This window comes from Lepidochelys kempii, chromosome 11, assembly GCF_965140285.1.
Source record: "Lepidochelys kempii isolate rLepKem1 chromosome 11, rLepKem1.hap1, whole genome shotgun sequence".
Lineage (NCBI taxonomy): Eukaryota > Metazoa > Chordata > Testudines > Cheloniidae > Lepidochelys > Lepidochelys kempii.
Genome location: NC_136390.1, coordinates 11,400,726 through 11,419,235, shown reverse-complemented (window position 1 = coordinate 11,419,235; position 18,510 = coordinate 11,400,726). Strand labels below are relative to the sequence as shown.

The 18,510-nt window shown below is 42.9% G+C and overlaps 1 protein-coding gene across 6 annotated transcripts in view; it reads left to right on the top strand.

The window, feature by feature from the left end:
- Nucleotides 1-18,510, top strand: part of MYLK (myosin light chain kinase) — a 324,445-nt gene that overhangs the window by 301,659 nt on the left and 4,276 nt on the right. For all 6 annotated transcript variants that reach the window (XM_073305128.1, XM_073305130.1, XM_073305127.2 and 3 more), the window contains 3 exons: nucleotides 14,932-15,084; nucleotides 16,295-16,418; nucleotides 17,692-17,821. In XM_073305128.1, coding sequence (XP_073161229.1) covers nucleotides 14,932-15,084; nucleotides 16,295-16,418; nucleotides 17,692-17,821 — 407 coding nt within the window. The remainder of the gene's footprint in view (nucleotides 1-14,931; nucleotides 15,085-16,294; nucleotides 16,419-17,691; nucleotides 17,822-18,510) is intronic.

The window sequence follows — 18,510 nt, the reverse complement described above, 5'->3', positions numbered from 1 at the left end:
TAAACTCTCTCTGGAACATGCCCACTTCAGCATCAACTTTCTGGACATCATGATCAGATTCAAAAATGGAACCCTACAGGCAACTATATATTTGAAACCCATTGCTCACTACCTTCATATATCCAGTAACCACCCCAAACACACGAAGAAATCTGTTATAGACCGCTACACACTCAGATACCACAAAATATGTTCCGAGGAGAAAGTCCAGGATATACACATGAAAACACTCAACATCGCCTTTACCAAACAAGGACACTCCAGAGAAGCAGATCACATCATGGAATGGGCCACCCAGATACCCCAAGACAACCTGCTTCAATACAGAAATAAAACCCCCTCCACCCCCACATCCCTAGTTGTCACCTACCACACCACACTGGAACCCATACAGGATATCATCAAACAACTACAACTCACACTCGATGGGGACCTCCATCTTGAAAGAAGTCTTTCCTGAACTCCCTCTTCTGACCTTCAAACAACCCCCAACCTCTCCAAGTTCATCAGCAGAAGTAAGCTCCCCACAGACCAGACACACCAACTCAAAGTGGCACCAGAGCCTGACAGAACAACAGATGCAAAACCTGCAGACATCTCTCCACTGGTGTAATGATCCAACCCTGCCCACAACCCACCTTTCAAGAGCCATGGGTCCTATACATTCCTATTTCAACATGTGGTGTACCTCATCCAGTGCACTAAATGCCCCAATAACAACTATGTGGGTGAAACCAGACAATCACTACACTCTCAAATGAACTCACAGAGGAAGATGATAAAAGACAAAAACACGTCATCACCCGTGGATGAACACTTTTCACAAAGTGATCACTCTGTATCTGACGTATCAGTCCTCATCCTCAAAGGAAAGCTGCACAGCCCTTTCAGAAGAGAAGCCTGGGAGCTTAAATTCATAACTTTGCTAGACACTAAAAATCATGGACTGAAAAGAAAGACTGGATTTATGATTTATTACAACAATCTGTAACCCACTAACGACCGCACCCCAGCTGCTTCTCCACATCCTACCCTACCCCACCCCACCTGTCCCTTCCTTTCCTCTCTGTGTCTGGAGGGATGTTTTCAGGCCACTTCACCTTGAATGGTCCCTGGAAATATGTATTAACTATTTAGGCTAAACTGTCTGTTCCACCTTATATTGCAAAAGCACACTCGACTGACATAAGTTTCACCAGCATAAGTGGTTGTGTGCATAGTGGTATGTTGGCTGGAGAGCTTCTCCCTCCGACATAGCTGCTGCTGCTCGTGGAGGTGGTTTTATGATGTTGACAGGTGAGCTCTCTCCCATCAGCATAGAATGGCTACACAAGCGGTCTTGCAGCGGCACAGCTGCATCGGTACAATTGTGCCCCTGGAAGCTTGCTAGTGCAGACGTGCCCTAAGTCGGTTTCCCAGACCTGAAGAAGAGCTCTGTGTAAGCTCGAAAGCTCGTCTCTCTCACCAGCAGAACTTGGTCCAGTAAAAGATATTACTTCACCCTTCTTGTCTCCCTAATATCTTGGGGCCAACATGGCTACAATAGCACTGCATACGTTAGTCAGATGTGAATACGTTCCCTCATAACTGTTTGTTCTTCATTTTAGGGTGTGGTGGGGGTTTTTTTGGTTTTGGTTTCTCCACACTCTTCATATAGGTTCCCATGCAAACCATTCTCATGTTTGCAACATCCCAGAGACACGTTTTTAGAATTTTGCCTCTCTTTGGAAGTTCAGTCGTCTAGATTAACCTATAGTTTCATGGGTTTTTGTTCTGCATAAAGAATAAAGCTCTGTTTGCGTCAGATGATCTGGCAACTTGATTAATTTCCTGAAATATTTCATAGGATTTATCACACGTGTCTGCCCTAAACTCCTTTAAACTTTAGGGAAAAAATTGTCTTGATGCTCCACAGACACAGGGAAGATCTTTGCCTCACTGTTACATAACTAGAGTCACAAGCAGTTTGATGCAGCAGCCAGTGGCAGATGTATTTTCACCATGTTGGAAGTATAAAATCAGAGAAGTTAGAGTGGGAAAGGACCCACTGGGTCCTCATCTGGAATTCCCGTGCCCATTCCAGTGTACCAGACTCCCACCTTCTCTTCACTTCCTTCAAGACCAATTCTTCTTCAAGGCCCACTAATGCTAAACATGTCAGCAATGTACTGTCACAGCCCCATTACAAAACACACCCAACCAAAAGAAAGACGAGGAGTATAGTTTTCCACTGTGGTTTTGCTATTGTGCCCAATTTTATCTGTTTAGATTATAAACTCCTTAAGGAAGGGACTGTGTCTTCCTTAATGTCTTGTATAGAGCTGGGTGCAGTTGGAACTCAGCCAAGAGTATGTAATAATAATCAGTTAATCTCTCTCTGCCAGTGCAGGACTTTTCTCTGCAGTAGAATAAATTGGTCATATACAACCTCAAGGTTGCAATGCAGAGCCTCACTACCTCAAAAGCCTTTGGCACAATCCCTCTTGTAGTTTCTGGGTATGTCAGCTGAAGTGCAGAAGCTGCACTGTCATTGGGAATGGTGCACCCAGCTTCCCCACAGCATACTTAATTCCAGAAGCACATGCAGAGATGTGGGCGATAATACCACAGTTCTGCTTCCTCCCCAAGCTTTTTGGGCCAATCTGTGGCCTTGACGATATGGATGAAGCAGTTCTTGTGCTCTCCAGAACACAAGGACTCTGACCAGCCCAGCTTTTTTCATGGGGCACACAAAGGGGGAGAACTCCTTATTTCTTCCCTCCAATCCAGCACCAACACCAAGGATGCTCTGTCACAGTCTGATTTCCAGTGCGATATTGACTTCACTTTTAAATGTCTCAAGCAAAGGGGTTTCTACCATTTACTTGGCTGCTGGGGTGCTGAAGCGACTGCCTTTCATGTTGACCAATACTATCTCATTGCTTCCTTGTATTCTTCTGCCTGCCTATCTGTTTCTTGTCTTACATTTAGATTGTAAACTCTTTGGGGCAGAGACTGTCTCTTTCTTCTGTATTTGTACAGCGCCTAGCACAAGGGGGGCCTCTTCTATGACTGAAGCTCTTAGGTAGTACTACAATAGAAATAAATTAATAAAATTATTCCATTGTTTGATAGATCTTGCTGTTGGGAAGTTTTTCTGGACATTCATCACCTATATTTTTCCTTAATTTCCTACCATTCTTGTTGCATGTTATGTATTAATACCCCCAACACAATTTCTCTCCTTCCTTGGTGTGAACTCCTGCCATGTAACACTGATTGTGCTTGGCACTTATATAGCACAGGCCTCCAGTTAGTTTTTATTTTTCCATGCTATTCATGTTCAGTCCTTCTTAATCATCCCAAATAAATCATTCACTACATTCACTGCATAATTGTTTTTTGTTCTTTACATTTCCTCCATTGTATCCATATCTTATTGTTTGTCTTCCTGTTTGATCTCAGGTTTCAGAGTAGCAGCCATGTTAGTCCGTATCCGCAGAAAGAAAAAGAGTACTTGTGGCACCTTAGAGACTAACCAATTTATTTGAGCATAAGCTTTCGTGAGCTACTGCTCACTTCATCAGATGCATGCAGTGTAAACTACAGGGAGAGATTTTATATACACAGAGAACATGAAACAATGGGTGTTACCATACACACTGTAACTAGAGTGATCAGGTAAGGTGAGCTATTACCAGCAGGAGAGTGGGGGAGGGGGGAACCTTTTGTAGTGATAATCAAGGTGGGCCATTTCTAGCACTTTACAACAACAGTAGGAGAGGAAATAAACAAGGGGAAATAGTTTTACTTTGTGTAATGACACATCCACTCCCAGTCTTTATTCAAGCCTAAGTTAATTGTATCCAGTTTGCAAATTAATTCCAGTTCATCAGTCTCTCGTTGGAGTCTGTTTTTGAAGTTTTTTTGTTGAAGAGTTGCCACTTTGGTCACTCGATTACAGACCTAAAAGTGGCAATTCTTCAACAAAAAAACTTCAAAAACAGACTCCAAGGAGAGACTGATGAACTGGAATTAATTTGCAAACTGGATACAATTAACTTAGGCTTGAATAAAGACTGGGAGTGGATGTGTCTTTACACAAAGTAAAACTATTTCCCCTTGTTTATTTCCTCTCCTATTGTTGTTGTAAAGTGCTAGAAATGGCCCACCTTGATTATCACTACAAAAGGTTCCCCCCTCCCCCGCTCTCCTGCTGGTAATAACTCACCTTACCTGATCACTCTAGTTACAGTGTGTATGGTAACACCCATTGTTTCATGTTCTCTGTGTATATAAAATCTCCCCACTGTAGTTTCCACTGCATGCGTCCGATGAAGTGAGCAGTAGCTCACGAAAGCTTATGCTCAAATAAATTTGTTAGTCTCTAAGGTGCCACAAGTACTCCTTTTCTTTTTGTTTGATCTCACTTACTGTCCTGTTCTACTTCACTATCTTGTCCCATCATCTTTAGTTGATGTATTGACTTTGAAGTAACATGCCACAAAAACTATGGGTTGTGTGAATCATCTCCATTTATGTCTATTTTCAGGGTTTCTCTTTGCGTTTATATAACTTTTGTCTAATTGGCGCATAACCCTAATGAATTCTTTCCAGCTGTCTATATGCCATTTAGTTTTGCAGGCGCTACAGAATTTTTGTTTATTTTTACTATTCTTGGCTCTTTTCTGATGAACCCTTTTGGACAGCTGTATTGCTAACATTCAGTAACATAAAACTCTTTTTAAATTCTATTTTTATTTCAATACAAAAATTCAGGTTAAGTCAGTTGTGTATACACATTATTACAAGATGGAATACCACTTGTCTTTCTGGTACCCAGACATCTGGATAAATCAGGCACGGATTTACTGTTGCTGATTCACTTCTCCACTTACTTTCAGTAATTCAACTCACTTTATTAGTCCCATTTGTGCTATATCCTTTAAAAGTACCTGATCTCTCTGAAATCATAACTTTCCACTGTGGTATAGATTGGTTTGGATTTCCAGTACTTCATATGGAATTTCACCATGAACCCTTTTTTCAGGATCGTCCTGCAATTGACAGAACACTGTACATGTGCTCACCTGACCTTCATAATCTCATGAGACTAGGCTCTCAGATTCCATCCTTTATCAGTTCATGATTGATCATTGCTTCCATTGCCCTCTTGTAGGGCACTTGGGTTGGTAGAAAGATCTTCCTCCATTGTTCTCTTTTTGAACTGGTATGGAATGATTCCGGCACTGGTAACTGGATACACTTAGGTCACTGGTTTAATTCTGACCCAGGTCAACAGTAAAGACTTAAGCATAGCTAATTCTGAAACTGAAAGTGCACTGCATGTTCTTTAGATGCAACCAGTAAAGAATCCTCAAGTGTTGTGATTCTGTTTTTCAAAATGAAGGAGAATTAGTTGCGTTTTCTCACTTGCCTGACACTTGTGCCTTTAACCTGTTCTGAAGAAACCAACTCCAGGTCTCCATGGTCCATTGCATTCTTATTGTCTCTCCTTAGATTTCCAACACTGGAGCCAGTTAGTGCCAACTGTGATGGAGGTTGTTTTGTAATGTCAGGGTATGTTCACTAGGAAATGGACTGAGAGCATCAACTGATTTCATATTGTAGCTACAAGAGCTAAATTACCATCTGATCTCCTGTGATGTTATGATTAAGGCTATGTTTTAGCCACAGGTATTTTTAGTAAAAGTCACGGATAGGTCACGGGCAGTAAAGAAAAATTCCAGGCCCGTGACCTGTCCATGACTTTTACGATATAACCCTGACTAAAACTTGTGGGGGGTGCCATGGGTGCTGCGGGAGAGTGGTGGCATGTGGCCCGGGACCCCCCCCATGGGTGCTGGGGAGATGGGCGGCGGTGCACAGCCTGGGCCTCCTGCTGGTGCTGGGGGGAGTTGGCGGGGCTGGCAGGCTCCCTATCTGGCTCCACGCCTTCCCCCAGCCCTGCAGCAGCAGAGTTTGGTGTGAGAGGGGACAGGGGGTTGGAGCACAGGACAGGGTGAGGTGGGCTCTAGGCAGCGCTTACCTGGGGGTTCCCTGGAAGTGGCAACATCCCCTTTGCTCCTAGGCAGAGGCATGGCCAGGTAGCTCTGTGAGCTGTCTCCACCCTGAGCACTGGCTTCGCAGCTCCCATTGGCTGGGAACTGCAGCGCTGCCTGCAGGTGGAGGCAGCGCACAGAGTTGCCTGACCATGCCTCTGCCTAGGAGCTGAGCGAGGGGGATGTCACCACTTCTGGGGAGCCCCCCAGGTAAGTGCCACCCAGAGCCTGCCTCACCCCATCCTGTGCCCCAACGCCCTGTCCCCTCCCACACCCAAACTCTGCTGCTGCTGCCGGGGGTGGGGAGGGTGCGGTGGCCCAAGACTGCCCCAGCAGCGGCCAGTGCGACTCGCGCAGGGGCTGCCTGAGCTGCCCCTGAGCCAGGCGCATCAGCCACTGCAGAAATCACGGAGGTCATGGAAAGTCATGGAATCCATGACCTCCGTGACAAACTCGCAGCCTTAGTTATGATCATGTTCACCTAAGTGTACTTACTTTAACTACCTGGTAAGGCTACTAGAACCAGTGTGTTTGATTCCTTCTAACAGTTAGTCAGTTTTGCTCATTTGTCATTGGCAGTATGTTGAAAGGGTTGTAAAGTGGAACTCAGCATCCTTGAAATCTAATCATGGGAGATGCTGAGCATGGGAGGCAATGCTCAGTGAGTGACTGTGTGAGGTGTTGAGCATGCTCAATTTCCTTTGATTAGTCATGGTCTTACTGCAGGAATTACTGGATGAAATTCTATGGCATGTGTTGTGCAGGAGCTCAGGCTAGATGATCTAATGGTTCCTTCTGGTCTTAACATCTATAAATATAGGCACTCAGCATCTTCCAAGAACAGGTACATAAATACTGAGCATTGTCAAGAGAGTAAAATATCTCAGTCCTTTACTTAAAAATGGAAATTGCGAAAGACTTTTTAAACAAATTGTACTTAGGATGCCAGAAAGATGCCTCGTTAAGTAGCTGGAAAAATGTTTTCAGTAAACAGCCTGATATTTGTCTAATAGTAAGAACATGGCTTACACACAAAATTCATTTTCCTGGGCACACGCAGTTCATTTTTATCACTTAGCTTCAGCATTCCTAAAAGGAAATTGTTTCCATAACCCATCAAACCAATTGCTAGGCATTTATTACTTTAAATGGCTATTAAGAAAGGAACAATTGAGTCCCCAAGTCAAGAAGTTCTGTGTTAAAGATAAGAGGTTGTGGGTACTGCATCCATTAGCTGCCAGTTTTTCTTTGTTTTGTTTTCTGAATACATACAAAGATAGGGCCTTCCTTACAAGTATTGCCAAGGCAAATCAACTGACTCGCACTTTAAGTCAGGAGTAAAGGAATAGTTATTATGGCCGTGTAAATTCTCAACAGCATGGAAGGTCCAGCAGTAGGAAAACTTGATTGAGTTTTAAACAACAGTATTTTGAAAGCACAGAATAGAGGAGAGAGTTTTGGTTGCTTAATGTACAGTGGGCTGCTACATGTAATTTACTAAGTACAGTGAATGCATTTTAGAGCTTACCAAACATTCCTGTATGTCACCCACTCCATTTTTTCTAAAAACTTACTCTTTTCTCTCCCGACTTCCATTGGTGTGACCCTGAGCCTCCAAGCACTCTGCAGGACAATGATATTGCTTCTCCCACCATTACCCTTAGTTAGGCCTGAGAAGTTGCTGCAGAACAATGAAGTTGCTATATCCCCACAAGGCATTACCTCTACAGCTCTCCCAGCCCCTACTAGTATTGGAACTGATAAACCAGGCATGAAAAATCCAGTCTTTTGCATGGTAGCAAAAAGTCGTAATCTCACTGAAATGGGCCTGCCTGTGTCTGTCACTCCCTGAAATAATCTGTGTACTATTATTTGTGGAGATTGTACAAAGGTCACATTTGCAATCAAGTATTGATGGAGAGTGGGATTCCCCCTGCAATGACCACACAAGTATTTTTTCAAGACTAAATAGTTCAAGAACACTTAATATGAGTGAAATTATGACCCCTGCAGCAATTGTATTGATCTGCTGAATAAAGTGCTGGTTGGGAGCTAGTTTCACTTACGGTGCAGTTATAGTCAGAAAAGAGACTCTGTAACAATGATAGTGTGGCTCCAGATTTGGAATCACAGACTCCTCCTGAAACAAGATGAGTTCTTTCTGCCTCTTACATGGCCTCTGTCAAGGTTCCTCCCCCACTCTGAACTCTAGGGTACAGATGTGGGGACCTCCATGAAAAACCTCCTAAGCTTATCTTTATGAGCTTAGGTCAAAACTTCCCCAAGGTACAAAATATTCCACCCCTCGTCCTTGGATTGGCCGCTACCACCACCAAACTAATACTGGTTACTGGGGAAGAGCTGTTTGGACGTGTCTTTCCCCCCAAAATACTTCCCAAAACCTTGCACCCCACTTCCTGGACAAGGTTTGGTAAAAAGCGTCACCAATTTGCCTAGGTGACTACAGACCCAGACCCTTGGATCTTAAGAACAATGAACAATCCTCCCAACACTTGCACCCCCCCTTTCCTGGGAAATGTTGGATAAAAAGCCTCACCAATTTGCATAGGTGACCACAGACCCAAACCCTTGGATCTGAGAACAATGAAAAAGCATTCAGTTTTCTTACAAGAAGACTTTTAATAAAAATAGAAGTAAATAGAAATAAAGAAATCCCCCCTGTAAAATCAGGATGGTAGATATCTTACAGGGTAATTAGATTCAAAAACATAGAGAACCCCTCTAGGCAAAACCTTAAGTTACAAAAAAGATACACAGACAGAAATAGTTATTCTATTCAGCACAATTCTTTTCTCAGCCATTTAAAGAAATCATAATCTAACACATACCTAGCTAGATTACTTACTAAAAGTTCTAAGACTCCATTCCTGGTCTATCCCCCGACAGAAACCAGCATATAGACAGACACACAGACCCTTTGTTTCTCTCCCTCCTCCCAGCTTTTGAAAGTATCTTGTCTCCTCATTGGTCATTTTGGTCAGGTGCCAGCGAGGTTACCTTTAGCTTCTTAACCCTTTACAGGTGAGAGGAGCTTTCCCCTGGCCAGGAGGGATTTCAAAGGGGTTTACCCTTCCCTTTATATTTATGACACCTCTTAATAACAGTGACTTTGATGAGACTTAGGCACATGCTGAAATCCTTTGTTGAGCAGGAATAGGCTTAAGCACATTCTTGAGTACTTTGCTTAAACAGGGCCAGAGATTCTGCATCAATAACTTATCTAATGATATTTGTTGATGAAGCATGAAGGCAGAATAGAATCCATTTCACTCTACCAGCGGCCATACTGACTCTGCAGTGCTACGAGGAGTGAAAACTTGTCTTAGCTAGTAAACAGATCCGTGTAAAAGACAGAACAGATATTGTGAAGTAAGATATCATTTTACATTGTCACTTTTTCACACATTAATCTTGCAGTTTTCATAGGTCTTATTACACATTCATACATGTGACTTATAGTATTGTACACACTTATAAAGATGCCCTTCAGTGTAGCATCTGAGTGTACCTTACATGGTGTAAATTAAGAGAATAAAACATTTCTCAAATAAGGAGCAAATACATCTGTGCATTTTGATTTACTTCTTCCCCTCTGGGGTTCATGCCTCCACCTCACATACTGTACCTAGCTAGTTTTCCAAATGTCTATATGAGATACTAGACTCTGTTACAGGCAACTTCCAGGGGCAGTAAAATATTTAGTGGTACCTTTGTGTGAGGGAATGGGGCTACAAAGAGTGGATATTTTCCTGTTTACTTATGACTGCACAACCCTTGGGAGCAGGCTTTGTACCAAATTTTGGATGGAATTGTTAGTGACAAAGGGGAGTAAAACAACTCTTTTTGTGGGGGCTGTTAATAATTCTGTGAAAGTCTAGTATCTTTAGAATGTATGGACCGAAGCAATTCTTGAAGGATAGTGGGTCTTTCAGCACAGTTCCACTGGGCCTGATCTTTCATTCTTCAAGTGCTTTCTGTCAACAATATATTTAGAGATGACTTCACATGTTTTAATCCAGAGTGTTTTTAAAACCCAGTGAGTTCCACCTAATTTTGTTTTGTTCAGGAGCAGTGATATTATTGGAGTCTAACCTTATAAAAAGGAGGTTGAAATGGTCAGAAAGAGCCAACAAAGGCGGCTGTTTCACCCATAGATGTGGAGCATTGCGACCCTGAGTCAACAAAGCACTTGACAGGTTTCAGAGTAGCAGCCGTGTTAGTCTGTATTCACAAAAAGAAAAGGAGGACTTGTGGCACCTTAGAGACTAACCAATTTATTTGAGCATGAGCTTTCGTAAGCTACAGCTCACTTCATCGGATGCACTTGAGCGCATGTTTAATTTTAAGAACAAAAGTAGTCCCATTGCTTAAAATTATGTATTTACTTAGGTGCTTTCTGGGATCTGGGCCTGAGAGCACCTTACAGAGTTGAATCTGTATAGTACTATGGTTCTCTCTAGGTCACAATTTTAGGTGGGGTACATCAGATATTGGCATATGATGGCATATATCACATTGGTAGATGTGCAGCCTGCACATTATCCCATTATCATTATCCCATATGTGCCCCTTTGGCACAAGGGGTACCCAGATGGTGCAGCCTGCACATCCACCAACGTGATATGTGCCATCATGCGCCAGCAATGCCCCTCGGCCATGTACATTGGTCAAACTGGACAGTCTCTATGTAAAAGAATGAATGGACACAAATCAGACGTCAAGAATTATAACGTTCAAAAACCAGTCGGAGAACACTTCAATCTCTTTGGTCACTCGATTATAGACCTAAAAGTGGCAATTCTTCAACAAAAAAACTTCAAAAACAGACTCCACTGAGAGACTGCTGAATTGGAATTAATTTGCAAACTGGATACAATTAACTTAAACAATAAAACAATAAAAACTGGGAGTGGATGTGTCATTACACAAAGTAAAACTATCCCTCCCCCCCACCCCCACCCCCACCCCGAACTGTTCCTCAGACGTTCTTCTTAACTGCTGGAAATGGCCCACCTTGATTATCACTACAAAAGGTCCCCTCTCTCTCCTGCTGGTAATAGCTCACCTTACCTGATCACTGTAGTTACAGTGTGTATGGTAACACCCATTGTTTCATGTTCTCTGTGTATATAAATCTCCCCACTTGTATTTTCCACTGCATGCATCTGATGAAGTGAGATGTAGCTCACGAAAGCTTATTCTCAATAAATTTGTTAGTCTCTAAGGTGCCACAAGTACTCTTTTTCTTAATGACATTGAGTCCAAGCATACTGAAAAATAATAGCCTGGACAGAGTTGCCCTCTAGTGGTAATTGTTTTAAACAGCAGTTAGTTAGCAACTATTTAAACTAAATGGAAGACAACCTGTCTTGAAATAACATTCTTAAGTATGACAATGAGGGTGAGGTAATATCTTTATCTGGACCAACTTCTGTTGGTGAGAGAGACAAGCTTTCGAAAGCTCAGCTCTCTTACCAACAGAAGTTGGTCCAATAAAAGATATTACTTCACTCACCTGGTCTCTCTAATACCCAGGGACTGTCACAGCTACACCAACACTGCCTACATTCTTCAGAATGTTTTTAATTGAATTGTGTGCTTTAAAAAAACCAGAATTTCCATACCATAATAAATCATACCTAGCGGAGTGCAACAAAGCAAATGTCATGGGAGTCTGAGCAACTTTGATACATTAGTGGGACAGAAACTTCATCCCTTGTTCACTAGCTTGAATCTAGCCCTCGCTGGTAGTAACCAAAGGTTACTACTGTCTGACAGCGGCATAGGAGCTCTAAGGTTCATGCCCACTTCCCGACACTTGAAGGGACACCAAAGCATTCAGTGGATTATGACAACAGTATTTATATCCTCTTACGCAATAATAACAGCCTTGTCTGCTTTCATTTTTGTGAATGTCAGTCATCAGGGTAAGCACTAAGGCACGGTGGTGATGATGATATATGTTTACTTGGTTCCCAGAATGAAGAGACTCCATTGGGCACAGTTAGGCAGCTGGCGATGCACTGACCTATACTCCTGTACCCTGTCTTTCTATGGACTATTCTAGACCAGAAGTTCCCAAACGTTTTTTGCTGCACCTCCCCTTGGAGATTCCTTATCCCATATGTGCCCCTTTGGCACAAGGGGTACCCAGATGGTGCCCAGAGGAAAGGAGAAAATCCCCACATGAGCAGCCGGGGTGGGAGGAGGCTCACACACATCCCGTTTGAATCCCAGCTACGTGGAATGGCAACTTGTGTTCATTGGTTCCACCCCCTCCAGGCGTGTGAGGCCTTTGCTGTGGGGCCAGGCCCATGCACAGGGTCCCTGCCATGTTGATTTCCAGTGCAGTCATGGGGGGAGTGAGAGTGATAGAAAAGGAGGGAGTTCTCGCAAGGCTGTGCAGTTCCCATGATAGCTGGCCAGCAATAGGATGGTGGCTCAGTGCTGAGCATGCTGGGTAATAGTAACTGGGATGGGGGTGGGGGGAGAGAGCAGGGATTCTGGGACCAACCTCCCCCCCCCCCCCACCTTAGGGCACAAGGGGACAGGGTTGAGCTCTCCAGGGAATTGGACCAGCATACACTGGATACCATGAAGAAACAAGAAAAAATTAACAACTAGTCAGGTCCTTGCATCTCCTTGATAATCATGTCTGCCCCACAATTTGAAAACCAACATTCTAGACCAGAGGTGGGCAAATTATGGCCCGCGGGTCACATCCGGCCCACAGGACCCTCTTGCTCCGGCCCTGAGCGCCTGCCCCAGGAGGTTTCAGAGTAACAGCCGTGTTAGTCTGTATTCGCAAAAAGAAAAGGAGTACTTGTGGCACCTTAGAGACTAACCAATTTATTTGAGCATGAGCTTTTGTGAGCTACAGCTCACTTCATCGGATGCATACCGTGGAAACTGCAGCAGACTTTATATATACACAGAGAATATGAAACAATACCTCCTCCCACCCCACTGTCCTGCTGGTAATAGCTTATCTAAAGTGATCATCAGGTTGGGCCATTTCCAGCACAAATCCAGGTTTTCTCACCCTCCACCCCCCCCACACAAATTCACTCTCCTGCACCAGTTTGGGAGTTTGGGGTGGTGGTCAGAGGGTGGGGTGTGGATAGGGGTCGGGGCGGGAACAAGTTGAATGGGGGCAGTGATCCCGGGGGGGCTGTCAAGAAGGAGAGGGGGGTTGGATAGGGGTGCAGGGGGCAGTCAGGGGCAGGAGTTCCGGGGGCCATTAGGGAACAGGGAGGGGTTGGATGGGGCAGGAGTCCCAGGGGAGGGGGCGGGGGGAAGATAGGAGGTGGGGGCCAGGCCACAACCCCTTCCCCTAACCGGCCCTCCATACAATTTCCAAAACCCCATGCGGCCCCCAGGCCAAAAAGTTTGCCCGCCCCTGTTCTGGACAGTTCCTTGCTTCCCCCTAGTGGCTGGATTAACAGAGCTGCCCCTTTAGTTTACCATGTGCAAAACAGAGGTTTTGGAAAAATGTTTGAATCCCAGTGCTTCCTCTTATTAGTAATGAGCCAAAACTAGGATTTGAACAACCCCAATTCTGGAAAAGACTGGAGCCCGATCCATATCTGACCTCTGTGGCTTATTTCTGAAAAGGGCCGAACTTGAATCCACGGATATGAATGTTCCTGAACTTTGGAAGAGTTCAGATCAGTATCAGAACTTTGCAGCTTGGGCCCATTTCTGTTCTTGATGTTGCTATATGATTATAGTAATGAATCATTATAGGCCTTCTTTGACCTTTCCACAGCTGATTTCTAGATGCAATAATAACACCCATTGTTTCATGTTCTCTATGTATATAAATCTCCCCACTGTATTTTCCACTGAAGACATCCAATGAAGTGAGCTGTAGCTCACGAAAGCTTATGCTCAAATAAATTGGTTAGTCTCTAAGGTGCCACACATACTCCTTTTCTTTTTGCGAATACAGACTAACACGGCTGCTACTCTGAAACCTGAATATTGAGTTGTCATCACTTACATAGCTATTAGGTTATAGTGTCACTTAAAGTGTTGCTCTACTCTGAAAAGATATTCTGTAAAAATGGCATGATGAGGTGGAGCTCCCATGTTTGTGTGTGTCTCTCCCTCAGTGACAACAGATCAAATTTGCTCAGTACAAAGATATTTCTTCTAATTGCCAGCCCTGTAAATTCAACCTCACATATCAGAAACTAGCTATGTTATTTCATTCTCATGCACCATGATCAGAAATAACAGACCTGAAAGCCAAATTATGTCTGTAGATACATTTGTGCAACTCCATTGCCTAGAGTGAGGTTGCACCATTATAACTGGCCTGTAATCAATGTTTAGAAAAGAACTTTGTTGATGCATGAGAAGGGACAGGATCCAGTTCTTGCTTCTAGCTATGTTGGCCTTGCCCGAGCATGAGGAGTGAAAAGCACTAAAATCTTATTTCTGTCACTAAAGTTGGCAAATATGACTTTGACTATACACAAGAAGCAGATCTGCTGAATTACAGTATCTTTGCATAGTCATCATCTGAGGAGAACTGATCTTTCTATGTAGCAAATTATTATGGTAGCTCTAACTCTCCACTTCATCTTTACCTAACTGCTGTTGTCTTTCCCCACCTCCCAAAAATGGGGGAAGTATAAGAAAGAGGAGAATCTTTCTTTTAGCTTTGGGAATTTAAATTATAGTCCTCTTCCCATTTACTTTGCCTGTATATCAACTTTCAAGTATATTATTTTAAGTTGACATGTGACTTCTACTGATACAGATTTTCAGAGAGCAAAGAGCTGTCACAAGTATGTTGACTGTTATTTGTGCTCATTTAAAGACTGACACTGTTTTGTGGATTGTTGTTGTTTTTTATCCCCAGGGTCAGTGGACTTTCTCCTTTCATGGGAGACAATGACAATGAAACTTTAGCCAATGTTACCTCAGCAACCTGGGACTTTGATGATGAAGCTTTTGATGAAATCTCTGATGATGCCAAGGACTTTATTAGCAATCTGCTAAAGAAGGATATGAAGTAAAGCTGTTGAATTTGACATACTTTGCACTTCCATATTTAACTGAATTTGTACACCTCTTGCTCCCACGCTCTGTAAAAAAAAAAGGGGGGGGGAGGGGATACTCAAACATCTTGGGGAGCAATGAAAAGGAGCTCTGAATGCTCCAGCACTTTTGTGTCTTTTTCTTGGTCACCACAGCCATCATTCACTTGACACTGCACATACTGGAATGGAGCGCTTTAGTGTCTGCTCATTCTTTTCACTTCCTTTCCCTCAGGGATGGATACATATTCCAAATACATCCCATGGAATTGTACTATGTGGTTTAAGTGGTCATCCTCATTAATATAGTGATGTAGTACATGGGAGTTAAAGATCCCAGCATGAAATGCTGCTTCTTGATTTGAGTGGATTGCAATAGGATTTTGTTTTAATTTTCTCAAGCCCTGTTTTTAAATCTGATGCCCCTGAGTGGATGGCTTTGACATGACAATACATTTCTTATGACTCTCATAAAGTTCAGTTTCACAAAAGCCATGGTCCACCACCCTTTTTATTAATAGTAGCAAACATTTATATTAGAGTAGTGCCCAAAGGCTTCAGTCAAGATTAAAGCCCCATTGTTGTGAACACTGAACATACCTAGGGAAGAGACAGTTCCTGTCTTGGAGGCCTTACAATCCACATGATACAAAACAAAGTGTTATATACCTATAACTTATAAGCAAGTGAATACAGAGGTGAACTGTCACAGCTTTGTTAGACATATGTGTTTGTTAAATTTTATTTAATGGGTGGGATAATTAAGGTGAGGCATGGCATGAATAGGAAAGTTAGTAAGAGAGTAAAAAAAAGAAGAGGAACTGTCACTATTCATCACCTGCTAAGCCATGATCAGCAAGCAGGGTTTTGTAGGCATTGTAACAGAGATGATTATGCTATGGCTATAATGTATGGCTCTTTTTTGACAATATTTTATTAATATTTTTACAATGTGTGGCCTTCCCCACAAAAAGCCTTCAAAATCCGTTAAACTTGGCATAGACAGCGAGTGTAACAGATAGTAAGTAACCACAGCTAGTAAGCAGCTGTACCATTAAGGCTAGTTTAATAAAGTATGCAGAGATCTAGTGCTTAAAAAAGAAAAGGGGAAACAATAACATAAAAGCAAATAGGTTCTATCCTGTGTATTGGCAACACTGACTTAGTCTCTTTACATAAAAACAGGAGCCGCTTAGATTGTACTCAATGTCTTCAGCATCCTTGGCTGCAAAAAGACACCAAAAACATGGAAGCCAAAAAACTTTCCAAAGATAGGATGAAGAAATATATGGCCAGAAGAAAATGGCAGGTAATAAAGAGGGCAAGGAAGTGGGCTAGATGCCCTAATAGGTCTCTTCCATTTCTAGCTTCTGTAATTCTGAGACGTATCATTACAGAGGGCTTCTGCTGCTAATGAAAATCCAGTTGCAGCCAGTGCACAGCTGCAATAGAGCAGCTATGTTTTTTATTGCTAATGTAATAGCAGGGACAGTAGCAGAGGTGTGGGTGCATAAATGTCACAAGTGCTATCACAAGGCTACTACAAGGTTTTGATTCTAAGTAGGGATTTTCCCTGTCCCTGCGTATGAGGGTCCTTGGAGGAGGAAGCTTCTTATGCATGGAACCTTGCACCCCTCTCCACATTCACAGTAGGGCTAGGGATAATCAGGTCCCTAATGGAGCTGACCAGAAAGACACTTTTAGCGGGATTGGTTTTCCTTATCCAGAGACTCCCATCCTCTCTGGGCACCGAGATCTTTTATTGTTCTTCTCAGACATTCATGAATCCCCCATCAGATGGCTTAATTAATTTTTATTTAAATGTTTTGTCCCCGCATCTTCTGTTTCCTTGATGCTGGAGCCACTGTAGGAGCTCCATCTGGGCTGTTCTCATGGATGCAGTAGCAGATCCAGTGGCACGGATCAAATCTTTTGACCAGCTTACAAAATACTGAGCAATATATGTTCATCATGTACCTTCTACACCATATACATCCCTATTTATAAATTTTGACGGGTGCCTATACAAACCTTACAAAGGAGATTACACTTAGTATCTATACCATAGAGTCTATCATATCGACATTTTTTAGCATTTTGCATTAGCTAATATGTCATTTCAGAGGCTTGCTAAGTTAAATTCTTCTAACATGCAGATGGCACTTGCTCATTCATTTCACACTAGCTGGTTACTCATTGTGGGTGAAGTTCAGCCCCGTAGAGTGGGCCAGCACAAGGCTTATCTGCTATCTAAGCCCTATGTAGGTTTTAATATGAGGCATTCTCTGGTTCATAGGCTTTGTGCTGACCCACTGCAAAGGGATGCATTTCATCCTCTGTTAAGAACAGTGATGAACCTTGTGTCTGAATCCTTTGTGAAAGTTTATATCTGCACCTGAACTTGGCAGCTCAGGCCTGTCTCTCTAATCCAGAACAATAGAATGACTTAATAAAGAGTCTGTCCATTGACCCCCATGGGCTTTGGATCAGGCCCTAAGTCATTTGTCCACAGTCCTCCTGCTACAGAAAAGATGTGTACCCATGAGGTTAAACTCATGAGAAGCCTCTGTGTTATGTTTCAGAAAACAGGTCATGCTGTCCGAGCCATAGGGAGACTATCCTCCATGGCAATGATTTCTGGTCTGAGTGGAAGGAAGGCCTCTACAAGCTCACCCACCAGTCCTATAAATAAAGATAAAGTAGACCTGGATGGTAAGGAACTGCACTGAATTGTAAAAGGTAGTAATAATTTTATCTATACAATGTCCTCTACCAAGTCTGAACAAAGAGTTTAATGATAAAAAACCTTTTAAACTGCATCTGTCATATAAAACCAAACAAAATCCTAAAGACTATTGGAGACTAACAAAGTTGCATCATTAAGCCTGTGTCTGTGTATGCGCGCGCGCCCATCAGGATTGATCTGTTGCTCAGAATGGTTCACTGCACATTCTCGGAGGCAGAAAGTGCTAGCTGTAATGCCAAGTAATAAAGGCACATTTGTCAGCTCTACTTAAATCAGCTTTGGATGATTTATATACATAATGTGTGTGGGTTCACGATATAATATTTTGCAAGGGGTGTATTTAGTTCTCATACAAATAACAGCACTAGCTGTGTCTAGGAGTGGAATGCAGGCAGTATTTTGTGTATCTCCATGCACAATGCTGCCAGGGCTTCTCATACAAGGGCCAAAATTTTCAAATACATGTGCCTAAAGGTAGGCACCCAAATCTGTATTTAGAGACCTTAATAAATGACCTGATTTTCAGGGGTGCAGCTTGCAGCAGCTGCCATGTAAGTTAATGTGGATGGCAGGTGTGCAACCCCTCAGAAAATCAGGCCATTTTTTTGGGTGCTTACCTATGAACTTTGAGTTTCTAAGTCAGCCTAATTGCTAG